The sequence below is a fragment of the Pavona decussata genome, unplaced genomic scaffold (genome assembly GCF_977016875.1).
Source record: "Pavona decussata unplaced genomic scaffold, jaPavDecu1.1 SCAFFOLD_262, whole genome shotgun sequence".
Taxonomy (NCBI): Eukaryota; Metazoa; Cnidaria; class Anthozoa; order Scleractinia; family Agariciidae; genus Pavona; species Pavona decussata.
The window spans coordinates 65,001-79,837 of NW_028145665.1; the positions used below are offsets into that span (position 1 = coordinate 65,001).

Here is a 14,837-nt window from a genome sequence, read left to right on the forward strand (position 1 = left end):
AAATTATGGCATAAAGGGGTGTTTTACACCCGTCTCGGCAGTAAAGGGTCTCTGATACGCGGGTTAAACCCCGCTCTTTGACCCGACGGCTATGCCATGCTGATGAGGCCTAACAAGGCCGAAACAGCTGTCCATGGCTGCCACTGCCCGGGTGATATGGCTGTGCGCATGCGTAAGGTACTGGCCAGGCCGTGGGTTGGTGTCCGAGTGTGTCACTTGCTTTATTTGATTGTCAAAGTTTTTTGTTTAAGTTAGTACCATCGCCAAGTGATATGTCGAAATTTTCACCATAGCGCCACTCCGAAAAATACCTTCTCAAACCTTTTCGGTAGGCTTTCAACGTTTTTGGCTCATATTCTTCGCCGAAAGTTCCTTTTCTGGTGTCTCTTATCTCTAGAAAAAGTGCTTCAAGAGCTCTGCTGCGTTGTCTTTCATGGTTCAGGTTTGTCAATTTGATCTTTTTGTCGGAACTAGCGCAGGCGCCGAACGGCAGACTAGGTAATTTTTACAGTGTTCTTCGCCGCTTGGTTTATTTCAAATTTTTAAATCTCCACGGCATCTAAGCTAGGATAATAATGCTCTTTTTTCGTTTTTGGGTACAAGTATGGTTACTTTTTTTATTTTTGCTTCTGGTTGTGAGGTTTATTCATCACTGTTTTCATGTTTTTGTTTATCTCGCAGCGATAACAAATTTTCAATAAAATTTGCTGGTAAAATGTTTAAACCTACTAGCTGGTCTATTTCATCAATGGTAGGTACTTTATGGACTGTAAAGTTTTGCATTTTCTTTGTTTTGACGTAAGAATTAAAGCCAAAAATTCAAATAACCCGCCCCGAGAAAAAATTACGCGCACGGATATTACCATGGCTACAGTTTGACTGAAGTAAGAATTTCTCTCTCAATCAGCGCACGATTTGTACTTTATCCGTTCACTCTCTCCAACAAAATGTTTGTATCGCGATAAAAAAACTAAATTCGATTTTGAGACGACATTACGGCTTTATAATGACGGCGTTGGCAGAAAATATATTCCGTATTGGGCTCCGTCGCGAATATATTTTCTCCCAACTAGCCGTCATTATAAAGCCGTAATGTCGTCTCAAAATCGAATTTCGTTTATAAAGTAACTGGATTCTCAACGAATATACCGCATGACGAGAAGCAAGTGCCACCACTTGTATATTAATTTAAATGAAAAATTTTTGTTTAATCATCAAATTATAAAACGACTTTCGTGCTTTTTTTATGTTACTAAAGACGATAGGCATAGAAAGAAATATGTTCATGATTACAAAGTTATAAAATAAGAGCTGATTTCACTGCGGTGGGCAGGTTTTTTAATGAACGTCGCCATCCACGATTTACCCGTCGTCATCTTGCCCATGGTCAAAACATGGTGAGGAAATTTTACAGATCTTCTTTTTCTGTCACAATATTTATATTTCATGCAGTCAATATGAAAACACATTCCATGGACGGAACCAATTCAATCACCACTGTTTGATAATGGGTTTTGCACTGCAGTAAAATCAACTGTACAAGGTCATTGTTATACATTCATACCTTCGTGCCTTGCTATAAACCCTCGGTTCCCCTTTGCACTGTCTGTGTGCATGTGGACAAGTAGAAAATTACTTTTAGAACGGAATGTTCTCGAATCACTTGGTAGAGAGAAGCCACATAGTCGTGCGTTAACATCAGTGCTTCCATAAGAACCATCCAATATCCGGACATAGTCATTCGGGCAGTTAGCTTCTTTCTCCGTCTATGAAAAAACATGGCTGAACTTTACCCCTTACTTAATTTTAGCTTTTATCATACATTTACGGTTGTTTTCATGTTAAAAGGACATGTGTTATCTGACTTGCATTCTGAGCAGGACAGTTTGAAGTTACAGTGTATGTTCAGAGAGAAATTTGTTAGATTTTATTTTATCCATAGAAATATTCTTTCTAGTAAGAGCTTACAAACAGAACAGAAAAAATTGTTGAAAAGGAATGAATATTTGCCGAGAATTTCGGATTAGGTGTTAGGGCGCGGAACTTGTTTATTTGGTGAGAATTTGTTTTAGTCGCTGTTTTCTCTGACTTTAATTTTCGCTTGAAGGGGACACTTTCAAGAGTTACAACTCAAAAACGATTTGGCCGATTTCAGTCCAATTTGGCCAGATGCGAGGAAAAGTTATATTCAGCATAAATGTGTCGGGGAATTCGATAATTCTAAAACTTATTTCCGTGCGTTCACTCCGCATGTTTTTCTAGTATTTGTGAAAATGTTCTATAACTTTTGAAGCAATGGAATCACGGAAACCCCGACACAGTTCAACAAGCAAATAAAGGTTTTGGGTATCTGTGAGGCAATACATCGGTTAAGCTGGAGGTACCCTTAAAAGCTAGTACGGACCTCAGAGATGTGGGGTATAGGTTACTTACGAACTTATCATTGGCGCTGTGGACCTGTACTCACTCATCGGGCAGAATGGCCAGACACTTATGCATATTAATGAGCCATGACGGCAGACTATTCGAGCGTGAAAGTTAAATGAAAGCGCCGCAATTAGAGAGAAAAGGAAGGAATTTGCTGAAGTAGGCTCGCTAAAACCGCCGTTTCGCAGTAATAAAATGTACTTTTCTTGAGATGATAGGACGGCTTTTTGTAGTTGAAGGTTCATTCCTTCTTTTTAGCCAAAAATCAAGTAAAAATATCGAGAACAAGTTGTAGACTTTTCACTTTGAAAACTGTGCTTTTACGGTCCTGTTAGTATGGGAAACGACCATTGTTATATTCAAAAGTTCATTTTCTCTAAAAATAGGCAAAAATATTCTGATGATAGACCAGATTATTGAAGACATGACTATTACCTACACAAGGACCGTTTTTTCTCCGAATTTAGAGATAAAAAAAGTGTAAACTTGTACGACTGAAAATTCGAGGTTCAAAATTCGCGGGTGTTCTCGAGCCAAGCCATTGTCTTCGTATACACAATAGTTGCTATGAACAAACAATGCGTGGCACAAGTCTATTGAAAAAATGAATTCCTCCGTTAAATACAGCCAGTGACTTGTTAAGCCCTGTTTACACGTACAACGCAAGCACAAGCATAAGCACAAGGATGTTTACACGTGCGATAAGCATAAGCATAAGGTGACATACGCAAGCGCAGAAGCATAAAAGTTTGCTGCCGCCATTTTGCAAATGGCAACGCATGAGTAACTAGAATGTACGCTGACAACTTGCCACTGTTTTTCAGTTTTCTTTCCTTGCGCTCGTGCTTATGCTTACGTCGTGCTTACATCTTTCCCTTCAGCGCTTTGGAATAGTTTCGAAATTACAATGTTGTACATGTTACCCATATGTAACCGATATACTAATAATGAATACAATCCAGAAGATCAGCAGAGATGGAAACTCTTCATCATAGTATACTTTGTTTAATAGACTGAGCTTTTCAGCCAACAGCTCATTTTATGCTACCAGAGCCACTCTATCCTCTTTGTGTCTCGACAATTCTATCAACTTTTCAAAAATTGCCAAAATCCTAATATAAGGAAGATTTTGTTCGTTTTCCCAGAAAATCGCTCTATCGGATTTTCATTTGTAACGAATTTCCGTTACAACGAACTCATTTTCCGAGTTCCTTGGCACTCCGTCATAATAGGGCTGCACTGTAAAATGGTGTTCGCTTTGTATACTTATGCAGACACACTGCCTAGTCTATAAGACCTCCATACATTCAAGGTACATTTACAATAAACTAAGGAAAGGAAAAAGAGAAAACTAATTCATACCTGGTCATCTAAAAAGTTGGTCATCTGGAAAAGAAGGAAAAGAATAACACTATTAGTAATTAAACAAGCACACTTTGAGGTTGAAAGAGCTTTATCAAACTAAAAAGGCCACTGAAAAATATTAATTAAATTCCTACCGAGAAATCTTGAAAGGAGATTTCAATAATATTTCCTTCTGTTACTTCAAGCTGCCAGTAGCAATCCATATTTGGAGCGTATGAACGCGGGTAGTCAGGAGCCTGAAAAGTTCCACTCCAGGAGGTGATATTTTGACTTACACAAGCCTCTGCGTCTGTATATCCAACAGAGAACAAATACATTTATTAGCAGATTACCCACCGATTACTTTCCGCGCATTCTCTTTCGGCAAAACACGCCACGTGGTACAAAATGGGACGTCGGTTATTAGACGATAACAGACGCCCGGTATGACAACTGTCACTCGCTATTTAACGACGAGAAAAAGAAGGAAAAAACGTCACAGTTTCAAGTCATAGTTTCTGTAATCCAGTCGCAGGTGAAAAAAATGTAGCAAGGTAGTTAGCTTGCATGTATTTGGCTGCAATTTCGCCGTGGCAATCACTGGCTGTTTTGTCTTTTTTACCTTAAAGCGCGCGTTTCAGAAATTTATCGGAGGGTTATATAAAATAAATAAAGTCCGTTCCGGTTTGCTGGTATACCGGATGATAATACCCTTGTCCTCAAAATTTTACAGTTGCCCTCGAAGCTTCGCTTTTTGGTATAATCTTTCAGCCTTGTGTATTATCTTCTGATATACCTGCCGCCTGAAGGGGTTTACTCACTATATGTGGCTTGAGAAAGTTCCAACAATCAATAAGAAAACAGGAATACCCAGCCCTTGCTTAAATTTGCCGTCTCCTATGGTGGGCATGTGACCTTCCCTGAGCCATTTTTCTAGTCCTCTTCCCTCTTTCTGCCTCCCTTCCCCCACAGTTCCTACGAGACAATTATATAAGGTAGCCACCATTTTGTCCCTTGTTCTGTCGTACCGCCTTAACGGTCTCTTCAAACGGCTGCATCAAATTGAAACTATAAGCGCTTTGGAACATGAGGCCCACTGGGCACCTTTTTTTAAGACTGACAGGTAGTGTCAGTAGAACATCCTGTCTGTCGATGGAATTGAAGAATTCCCCTCCGAAGGTGTTGAAACTACCTGTTCAGTAAGCAATTAGAATAAAATAAATTAAGAAATTTAAAATATTTCAGTACCTGATATCAAGAACAGAGAACACAAGCCCAAGAGACATAACTCCATCTCTATGGCAGCTGTAGGCGACAGATTTCTAAAAGCATATTCACACAGAAAAGTCTCAGAAATAGTTAAGTCCACTGCGTTGTTGTTCTATTCAAAGTATATGCTGATATGGTTCCGTTGCGCTCTTTGTGGCAGACGCGACTCGGGATTGTTATAAGTATGACGTGCCAATCTCGATTCTCAAGACACAAGAACTGTCAAGGAGAACGTTATGGGGTTATGAGTAAGTGAACAAACGTGCTCTGCTTTATAAGATTTATCGGTCAGGTATCTTGGACGTTATTGTATCTACTGGTTATTCAAAACCACGCGTTGGCAATTCTTTTGGACGCTCGCTTTTTCTTAACACTTTCTATTTGGGTACTGACCTCATTGTCAAATTTCATCCGTTATAAACCCCCACCACCACAACCACCACCCTCCCCAGTATTTCTCAGGGTACCGGGAAAGTTTTCAGGGCCTGTAAACTGCTTACATCTCATATGCTGAAGCTTAGGTGCCATGTCTAGGCCTTTCAGTTTATGAAATTGAACGCGCGGTAAACGTCTGCGTGTAATCATTTCGCGGCCTGTACAGATAAGAATACATATAACTCGTTTTGAGTTAATTATTAATACGCGTGTAAGGTCTGTAGTTTGTTTCGCAAAATGCCGAAAAATACATCCCACGAAGAAATAAGGCATGTAAGTGTAAACTCTGGCTATCTTAAAAGCCTTCATGGGCTCTGTTTCTCAAAACACCCGAAGAACTCTGAGGTCCGAAAAGTGTTTTTCAAATCCGTTTCCTATCGATTCGCATTATTTTTTTCGAGCAAACTCCTCCAAAGTGATACTTCATTTAGCCTAAATACGTGAGCGGAAGAAAATTTGCTCGATTTATAAAAACCTGGCGCTTCACCAATTCAACAGATAAAGAAATCAGCCGACAAATTGTAACTTGTAAATTGGCGTATGCGACGGAACCTTCTAATCCGCAGATTACACAGGTTAAACGGTAAGTGAAAATTAGCCGTTTAATCTTACAGTATTTTCAAAATTAATAATTTCCAGGAATGAAAATTGTCCACGTAAAACAGTTTTTCGGGCCCGAAATACTTCAGGAGTTCGCTGAGAAACGCAAGCGTGCACTTTCTTTGATAAGACTGTAAGGTATCGGGCTATCTCGATACGGTCGCTTTCTAGTTTACAAGTGTGTATATTATGTCTCTCTGAATTTGTTCAAGTTGCTTCCTTATTGCAACTATGACTATCTTAATAAGACTTCAAGCGTTTTCTACATTGAAAATTTTCCTATTCCTTTCCAAGTCATCTGTCAATGGTCTGTCTTATTGGTATTTCATAGTCAGTAAATATTCATCTTAGTGCTAATGACGTTCAAATCGTCATCTCAAACATCGCATAACCCAAATAGAAATGATATTTTTCAAGAGTTCTATCATATTGGTCCTCTGCAATAAGTTCTTTGTTCGTTTTTCTACTTTTCGTTTTTATTGTGCAATGATTCCGTGTTATAATAATTACTTTCTAGGCCTGTTAGGCTTGGAATTTGATTAGTCTGAATTCTAGATCTTTGCGGATGATTTTTTCTTCAGGACTGTTGTAGTATGTCACTCATTCTGTCGCTTGAATTTTCTGCTGAATATGGTGGTGGAATTTAGTTTGATTTTACGTTATTAAATGATTGAGAGGTGATAAATAAAATTTGCCTAACGTTGTAGCTTTTCCTTGAATTTGTGACTAGATATTATACCGTGATCTTGCTTCAGCTTACCGATTGACGTTTCATAGTTGTTATGTACATTTTTCATTCTCCACCTTTGCAAGACCCAACATAAGTATTTCCATATTGCGAGGGGCTTAGAATAAAAATGTCTTCAGACTTTGTTCATTTTCCATTTCATGCTGTTAATTTATCCATTACACCAACTGACATTCTGTTTCGTTAAAAATTTGTTTCAATTTCTGAAGCATTTTTGTCGGCAAATATTGCTTGTCTCTTCTAGCTGCCTATAAATCTTTGCAGTGATATATGCCTCGCTAGGACATTTTCATTTGTTATATCAAACACGAAGAAGAGTGTTTCATCCGACTGATCCAAACACCGAGAAGAGGGTTAAAAAAACGAGGCAAAAGCCGTGTTCTTTTAACCAAATTCGACGAATTTGGAAATCGGATGACTTACACTCTTGCGAGTGTTTGATATAGCTTCTCAAACCATTGATAATTATTGGTGAATTTCAAAGCACAAGGTCACAAAATTTTATGCTACTTAAGATCACCTTTCCAAACTTACTTCATCTCTTCATGAAGTATTAATGATTTGAGAAATGTTATGTAATATTAGACCCATTAGCACTTCCTTTCACATGTTGTTTCCTCCGGCTTTTGTTTTCATTGTCCATAGCTATTTAATAATTCAAAGTTTGTTTGGAACTTAAAACTTTCACATTCGAAATATAAAATTTTTCTATTTTCAACCAGCTAAACATAAAAAGTGCTGAAACAGTTTGTTATTTCAGTTAAGGCGATTTAAATTATCATTTAAACTTTTCTAGCGGCCTTGCGTTTCAAGAAGCAATTTTTTTTATTTATTTGAAGACCACTCAGTTGTCTTAGAAAACGATGAAGTAAAAAAGTAAAAAATGGAAGAAATTTGTTTTGAATATGTATGTCACAGCATTGCGCATTAACCGACTATTAAGAACACAAAGAAAGTTCTTCAAAATCCTTGTTTGCATCTGCTGTTTCTAGTTTTATCGCACTTCATGAAATAAAATGTACTACAAATATTTAAAAAATATATATATATATATTTTTTAAACACTGTAAGCAAGTACTGCAACATTTTGCTCTCTGATCGTTGCGATTCAGTTTGAATCGCTCTTTCTTTCTCGGCTAAACGCATCACTGAATAGCAATAAAACTATCAAGCGTTAATCATTGCAAACATTTTTTTTTGCTTTCTTATACAGCTAGGTTTTAGGATCAGGAGACAGTGTGAACAACATGTAGTAGTATACCTTCTCTTTTCTCCTCAGCCCATGGCAGAATCTTCCATAATGAAAGCCATCGACACTCAATCAGGAAGACGTCTTTTACGTAATATGTATGCTCTTAAAGCAGATGTTTTGTATATCGACTGTTTTTTAATTTCAGCTTCCAATCACTAAGAAATGCTAATTACTAATTAACAACGAATCGAGGTTTACCTCAGTTATTTTGTACTGAATAAGAGTGTTTTATTTGTCTTAGGCCCAGTTCAGACGCCGAACTTTTCATGAGCCGAACTTAAAGGGCCCTAGTCAGCCACACCTTTGTTTTTGTTTATATGCGAGAGTTTGGCCATTATATTTTATTCGGAGCATGTCGAAATGAACGAAATCTCTGTGAAACTACTAAAGATAATGAACATAACTAACAGTTAAGCAATAAGATTTCGCTTCACCTTGCAGTATCAAAAATTTCGATGGCATCGAAAATGGCGGAGGCTGACTAGGGTCCTTTAATTTAAATTAAGGTCGGCCCAAATCACGAAAATCCCGCCTTTTGATTCAGACGCCGAACTTAATTTACTTGAAGCACAACCAATCGAAATGTCAGCGTTGTTTTTTTATTTTTTTATTTGAAATACGTTATAATAATTTATGCATTAGGTTCGGCTCATGAAAAGTTCGGCGTCTGAATCAAAGCCGTTCCAAAGCCGAAATTCCCGGCTGAGCCAGGCGGGAAGAACAATTGATTCAGACGCCGAACTTTTCATGTACTTAATTCGAGGTATTAGGTTCGGCTCATGAAAAGTTCGGCGTCTTAACCGGGCCTTAACTCGCCAATGACATCTTTATTGATATCACCTGCACAAACATCCCATCTCATTGGTTAATGTTACTTGATCGCTTACTATTTAACGTTCCATTATTAATGTCATTATTGTTTTGCGCCGAGAGAAGGTAACTAGCGTTCAATGATTTACGTGTCGTAACTACTACTGATACAAAGAACTCAGCTAATTAAACTGAGTAATTGTATTGGTGTTATACGCAGTTTTATCGCACCGCAAATATACCTGTTTTCCTGTAATCTGATGAAAGCCACAATTAACAGAACATTACCGTAACTGCGTAATTATTTTTTAACACCAAGTGTTGATAGGAATGACGGTACTTGCCATCGTCTTTACTGGGAAAGTGATCGATAAATGGACACAGCAGAAACCTAGCGACAACGCAAAAAATAAATAAAATAAAACTGCGTGTGTCACTGTTTCATGATTTGATAAAAACATGCATATGTGGGTCGTTAAATATAGTTTCGGAGTTTTAATTGTGTGTGCTTCTAGACTGTTGAATGCAAGATCCAGTTTACAAAATAAAGCCAAACAAATGTTTTATGACGCGATTCTTGTGTTTGTATGACTCCTCAACCGGCCAATCCGAGAACGCAGTAGATGATAACATCTTAAAAATACCGGCTCCACAGGGTCACTTAAAAGTGTCCGTATTATCCGAGAGTCCGTATTAAGCGGGCTCTCAGAATAAGCGTCACGGGCACATGATATAAGCAGAACACTTCCTCACCGCTCCTAACCACACCGCTAACGACATGCAATTAATCTCCATAGAAAATGTCTACTCCAACCGAGACTCAGTCCGTAAGGCCAGGGAAGCCTTTCTAATCTCAAAAGACAGAACACTTCTTCCACATGGCCTCAATATTAGCAAAGAAATTTACTAGCATTTTTCCCTTTCAATTTTTATTATTATTTCATCTGCTTTATCTTTTATACTGTCAATCAATTTAGTTTTACATAGTTCCGTCATTGCACAAATACTTCAGTTAACTATAATCACATGCCCCAATGTAAATTCTCATCGTACCTGAACAAGGCTGGTTTGGCCAGCCAAAACATAGTACACTTTAAAAAGTAATTCTACGTTATATCGGTCTTTGCTTCTTTTATCATTTGTATTTGTTAAGCCGATCAGATCAACAATCGATCCAAGGTATACAAGCAGGATTATCGTCCACGGTTGTTTGGACAATACTTAAACTGTAAAAGCAACCCGCGCGAGGGAGTCGCGCAGGCTTCTCACTCTCTATTTAAGTGGCACTTTCCCTAAGAACGGTCCACTGCTCTTCGGGTCAGAAAAAAGTTTGCCCTCAAACTTTGCCCAGTAAATCATCTTGAGTCATATAAAGTGTCTGACTACATTTCGAGATGTTAAATAAGAGGCTATGCGCTACCGTTGCTATGGTAATAGTTGCTGCTTGGAAACCGATGAGAAAATTAACTTTGATCACAGGTTGAAATGATGATGTAGTATGAAGGAGATCGAAGTTTATCTTCTATGCGAGACTGTAGTTCCAAAACTTCCACCCTTAGTCCAGAAAATCTGCTGCGAGCCTCCTTAATTGTCTTCAAGAAAGACTGACCAATCAGATTCCATGGTCTGCAGATACATTTATAGGTCTTAGATGGAGGGGGGGGGGGGGGGGGGCTAGAAAGAAAAGTTTTTGTTTTTAGCACAACTTATAGAATTTCAATCAAAATGGCGGTCGTGCACGCGTAACTTTTCAACATATGACTCCAATGTACCGTGTTCAGAAGGAAAACAAACCGGTATATCGGAAGAATAACTTCTAAGGAATGCTCAACAGTTTAAACAGTGGAAATTCGAGAGTTCACGGTGAAGAAATTACGCTTCGACAACAAACGAAGAGGACCTACCATCGCATATCTATCGCAAATCATCGCTGGCGTCGCGGACTTCAGGTCAAAATATTTGAGCGCCTCTGGGAATCCAGCTCAAAAAAATTGCAGGTTTGATTGTCAATTTTTAATGAAATACTAGTTTGATTGACCAAGTATGCGTATTTCTACAACTTTTCGCGAAATTTTGAAATACGTGCTCTGTAAGGCCCGGTTCATACGTCGAACTTTACATGAGCCAAACCTAATGCCTATTAAGGTCGACCCAAATAATTAAGTTCGGCAGTTGATTCAGACGTCGAACCTTACTGAAGTCGAACTTAATTAAAGCTAAAGTGAGAACATAGATTTTCGTGGTCGCGGCTGTTGTTTTTACTCAACAAGATTCAAAATGGCGGGAAAGATGAATTCTGACATGGAAGAGCTTGTTTGGTAAAATAATGAACACAGGCCAAACATGGCTCCTATTGGTCGAGATAGGAAGAATATGACCTTCAAAGCTAATTTGCTCTTACGAGTACGTCTTTCAAAGTGCGTCTTTTCTGTACGAAAGTAGGGAAGGGTCTTTGTAGATCTCTCTTACCAAAGGCTGATTTTCTATCAAGTGCCATTTACTCATCTGAATTGTTTTAGGTTAGGCACAGAAGGGCAATATTCCGTAACAAACGGCAAAATGTTTTTGGTCGTTTTTTGTTTGTTTTGTGCCGACATTCTTTCGCGGAAATTGACTTCTGAAAGAGTTTTATCTATAAGGTTATCGAGGTAACCTCTGTAGCGTAATCTCTGTTTTAATAGAGTAATGTTTTCTTCAAATGTTGTTTTGAGAATTTTGTTCTGAGAGGTCTTGAGGCTTCGCCTTTGATATAGCCTGTATTGGAAAGTTTCTGTCGGTTTGAAGTGCGTGCGCACATCAAGAATAGATTCTTTTTTTTTAATCTTTCGCATCTCAGACAAGTGTATTTAGTTGTTTCGAAACTGAAGAAGAACAAGCACATTCCTCTTTTCCCGCCATCTTGTTCAGAATGAAGTCCTTTGCATATCCCATGTCGATGGAACGCGCAGACCTCTGGGATAGATATAATTTATATAATTTATACGTAACGTATGCATTTGGTTCGGCACATGTAAAAGTTCGACGTCTGAATCGAAGTCGAACTTTTGCCGTTCTATTCGACTGGAGCAGTCAAATAGAACGGCGGGTCGACCCAAATACAAATCTGTCGATCCTAACTGATTCATACGTCGATCTTTACATGCGCCGAACCAAATGATTAGGTTTGGCTCATGTAAAGTTCGACGTATGAACCGGAGCTGAGTTAGTTTATATTGAAGCAAAAACCATTCTTATGCATGATTCACTTAAAGTGCACCTGACCCCACAAGTTTTTTCCTCCAAAAAAAAAAAAACAACAAAAAGTTCTCATTTTTTGGTGTGTATCTCTGCGAATGGTTTTTAATTGCGTTGATCTACCGCAGGCTATTTTTTATGCCCATTGAAATACGGAAAATCGCCTAAAATTGTCGCCATTTTGGTTCACGACCGAGTTTTAAGGAGCCGATGGGTCTAGTGGCTGCTGCAAACACGAAAGAGGCGAAGAACCGAAGAAAGAAATGGGTCGACTTTGTTAGACAGAAGCGTACTCGATGGGAGCCATCGAAGAGTTCAGTAACATGCTCGAAAAATTTTATACCCGATAAATTTCTATGTAATTACACGTACACAAATGATCAAGAATTAATCGGAGCAACTATAGAATACAGGAGTTCGAGAGGTGTTAGCTAGTGTGGTGGCTTGTAAGGTTTATAATTTAATGTCTCAACGGCTTGGTGGCTCGCCAGTCGCGGTCAGAGTTTAAAGAATGAGTAAGGTTTAAACAATTTAGTGACTCGCTAGTGAGGGTCAGGGTTTCAAAAACGAGTAAGGTTTATTATTTAGTGGTTCGACGGCTCGGTGGTATGCCCCTCGCGGTCAGGGTTCAAAAAACGAGTTAGAGCGAGACAGCTTCGGAATTACCGCTTTCCGGCAACAGTTCGAGTGATCGACTACCTTCCCGTTCACAACAGCGCCAGTAACAACATTCGCGCATGTTTCGCTACAACAAGTGTTTGTTTACAGAGAACTAGAACAAGATCTTAATCCCAAAGAAATCAAGCACCCAATGGTAAATCAAACAGTGCGTTGTATACTTTTTCTCGTGTGATTCGTGTGGTGCAGATCATATGGGCTCCACAAACCCTTTCCCAAATTATTATCAATGAAGTGAAAAAGAAAGAACTACAGTACTCATTCATTATCAAATTTCCCTTCACAAATCCATAATATTAACAGGAAATGTTCATTAAATTTATCTTTGCAGCGAAAATGAATAGTTACTTACCTTTACGGATGATTATCTGGTCATCGGAATAGAAACGAATGTCACTGCAATCAGAAATGCAATCTAGATTTTAGACGACATGTGACTTTTGTGCAAGAAATACTTCAATATGTTAACCGTTTTAAAAATATTATGAATTCGTAAAAATACCAGCTTTCCAGAGTAAAAGATGTTTTTCATATTTATGTATTTCAAGCCGGTGGATTAGCCTTTTTCTCAGCTCTGTAAAAATAAGGCCTGGCAGTTCCCTTGAGTTCCAAAAATGGTTTCAGTGAATTCAGCAAGACGCATAACAACTATACTAATAACAAAGGCCACTCGGCAACATCATTTATAAGCTTTCGTACCCCTCCCCAAAGAAAGAAACACAAAATTATGAAATATTCTTTGCTCCGCCATGTTTCTGCTGACACAGCCCTAAACAGTCTTCATCGCGTTCCGCATAATGAAACTCACTAATACTTTTAAAATTGAAAAAAAAAAAAAAAAAAATACTTCGTGATTTCGCATCTGGTGTTTCTTATACGCTACCTACCTTGAGTGGAGCAGAAACTAACAATAGTTCTTGACTATCAATGCCAAAACGAAGCTGCGAGTAAAATTGCAATAAAAGGCTTCCCTAATAGAACAACATACAGGTGGATACAGAGTGACATAAGGGCAAATTAAACACTATTTATTATTCAGGACTCCCAACAGGAACATTAAAAATACAACACTAATTAGAATGTGGTGTCTTGTGTTTTCAGATCGTTTGGTTTTTAAAGGCTTTTTTGTGTATGCTAGTACAGTATGACACGTTCGTATTTTTTTGTCCAAAATGTAACACCCAGAACGTTTTAAGACACGTAGAATCTACGAGCTGTTTTAGATTTAGGAAAGTGCCTGCTGACCTTACTTAGTATTTTTATAGAGAGATGATATCGATTTTCCCCTTCGAAAACGAAAGGAAATAGTTTCCAGTGTTACGAAAGTTTGAGGTGACGTTTTGACGCTACCTTTTGAGCGGATAATTTGGTAACTATAAAATCCAACTGAAATTCAGAGGCGATAAAGGCCTCAGGGTACCCCTGATAATGGAGCGTGTTTTAAAATGATCTAAGTTGACAGCAGGGGATAATTACCAGTAATAATGATTTAAGCTATGTGGATATGTAAATATCTTAACCTATTTGTATTTGTCAGTAGGTCAGAATGTAATAAAAAAAGGCTTTGAAATTCACTGGATTCTATTTTAATAAAGCGATCTGACATACATTGAAAACAAAATGCATGACTTTATTTGCAATTTTTTGTAAATTTTACGACTTTTTGTTCGATAGCGACATCTTGGTCTACTGATCTTTTATTTCATTATCATTTTCTATTATTTTGTTTTCGCGACCTCCTTGTTTTTCTTCCTTTTCACCTGGCGCACACCTCTGGTTAAGCTTTTCCCTACTAATAAGCTTCACCTGGTAGGCAATGAAAATGTTAGAAATAATTCATGAAATTGGAAGTATGGGTCAAAGTTGGCAAGATTTTGGCAAGACATTGTCTACTTTTGCGGTCAAAATCTGTCAACAGAACAATTTGCCTCGTGCAATTTTTTTCCAAAACATCAAAGACGCTGTAGTGTATGGGAGGCGCAGATATATTATAAAGTTAAGGAAACAAAAGCTGCCGCTTCCTTATAGTAGCTGTCCACG

At 38.2% G+C, this 14,837-nt stretch overlaps 1 protein-coding gene across 1 annotated transcript in view; it reads right to left on the reverse strand.

Annotated features, from left to right (window-relative positions):
- The window catches only part of LOC146455963 (uncharacterized), a 42,297-nt gene extending 28,573 nt beyond the window's left edge, over nucleotides 1–13,724 (reverse strand). Inside the window, exons 1-6 of the mRNA XM_085093590.1 lie at nucleotides 13,685–13,724; nucleotides 13,150–13,193; nucleotides 5,020–5,093; nucleotides 3,927–4,081; nucleotides 3,790–3,813; nucleotides 1,565–1,766 (exon numbers count right to left, since the gene is read on the reverse strand). Of these exons, the coding sequence (XP_084949716.1) occupies nucleotides 1,565–1,766; nucleotides 3,790–3,813; nucleotides 3,927–4,081; nucleotides 5,020–5,065 (427 nt within the window). The 5' untranslated portion in view covers nucleotides 5,066–5,093; nucleotides 13,150–13,193; nucleotides 13,685–13,724. The remainder of the gene's footprint in view (nucleotides 1–1,564; nucleotides 1,767–3,789; nucleotides 3,814–3,926; nucleotides 4,082–5,019; nucleotides 5,094–13,149; nucleotides 13,194–13,684) is intronic.
- Between the last annotated feature and the right edge of the window lie 1,113 nt (nucleotides 13,725–14,837).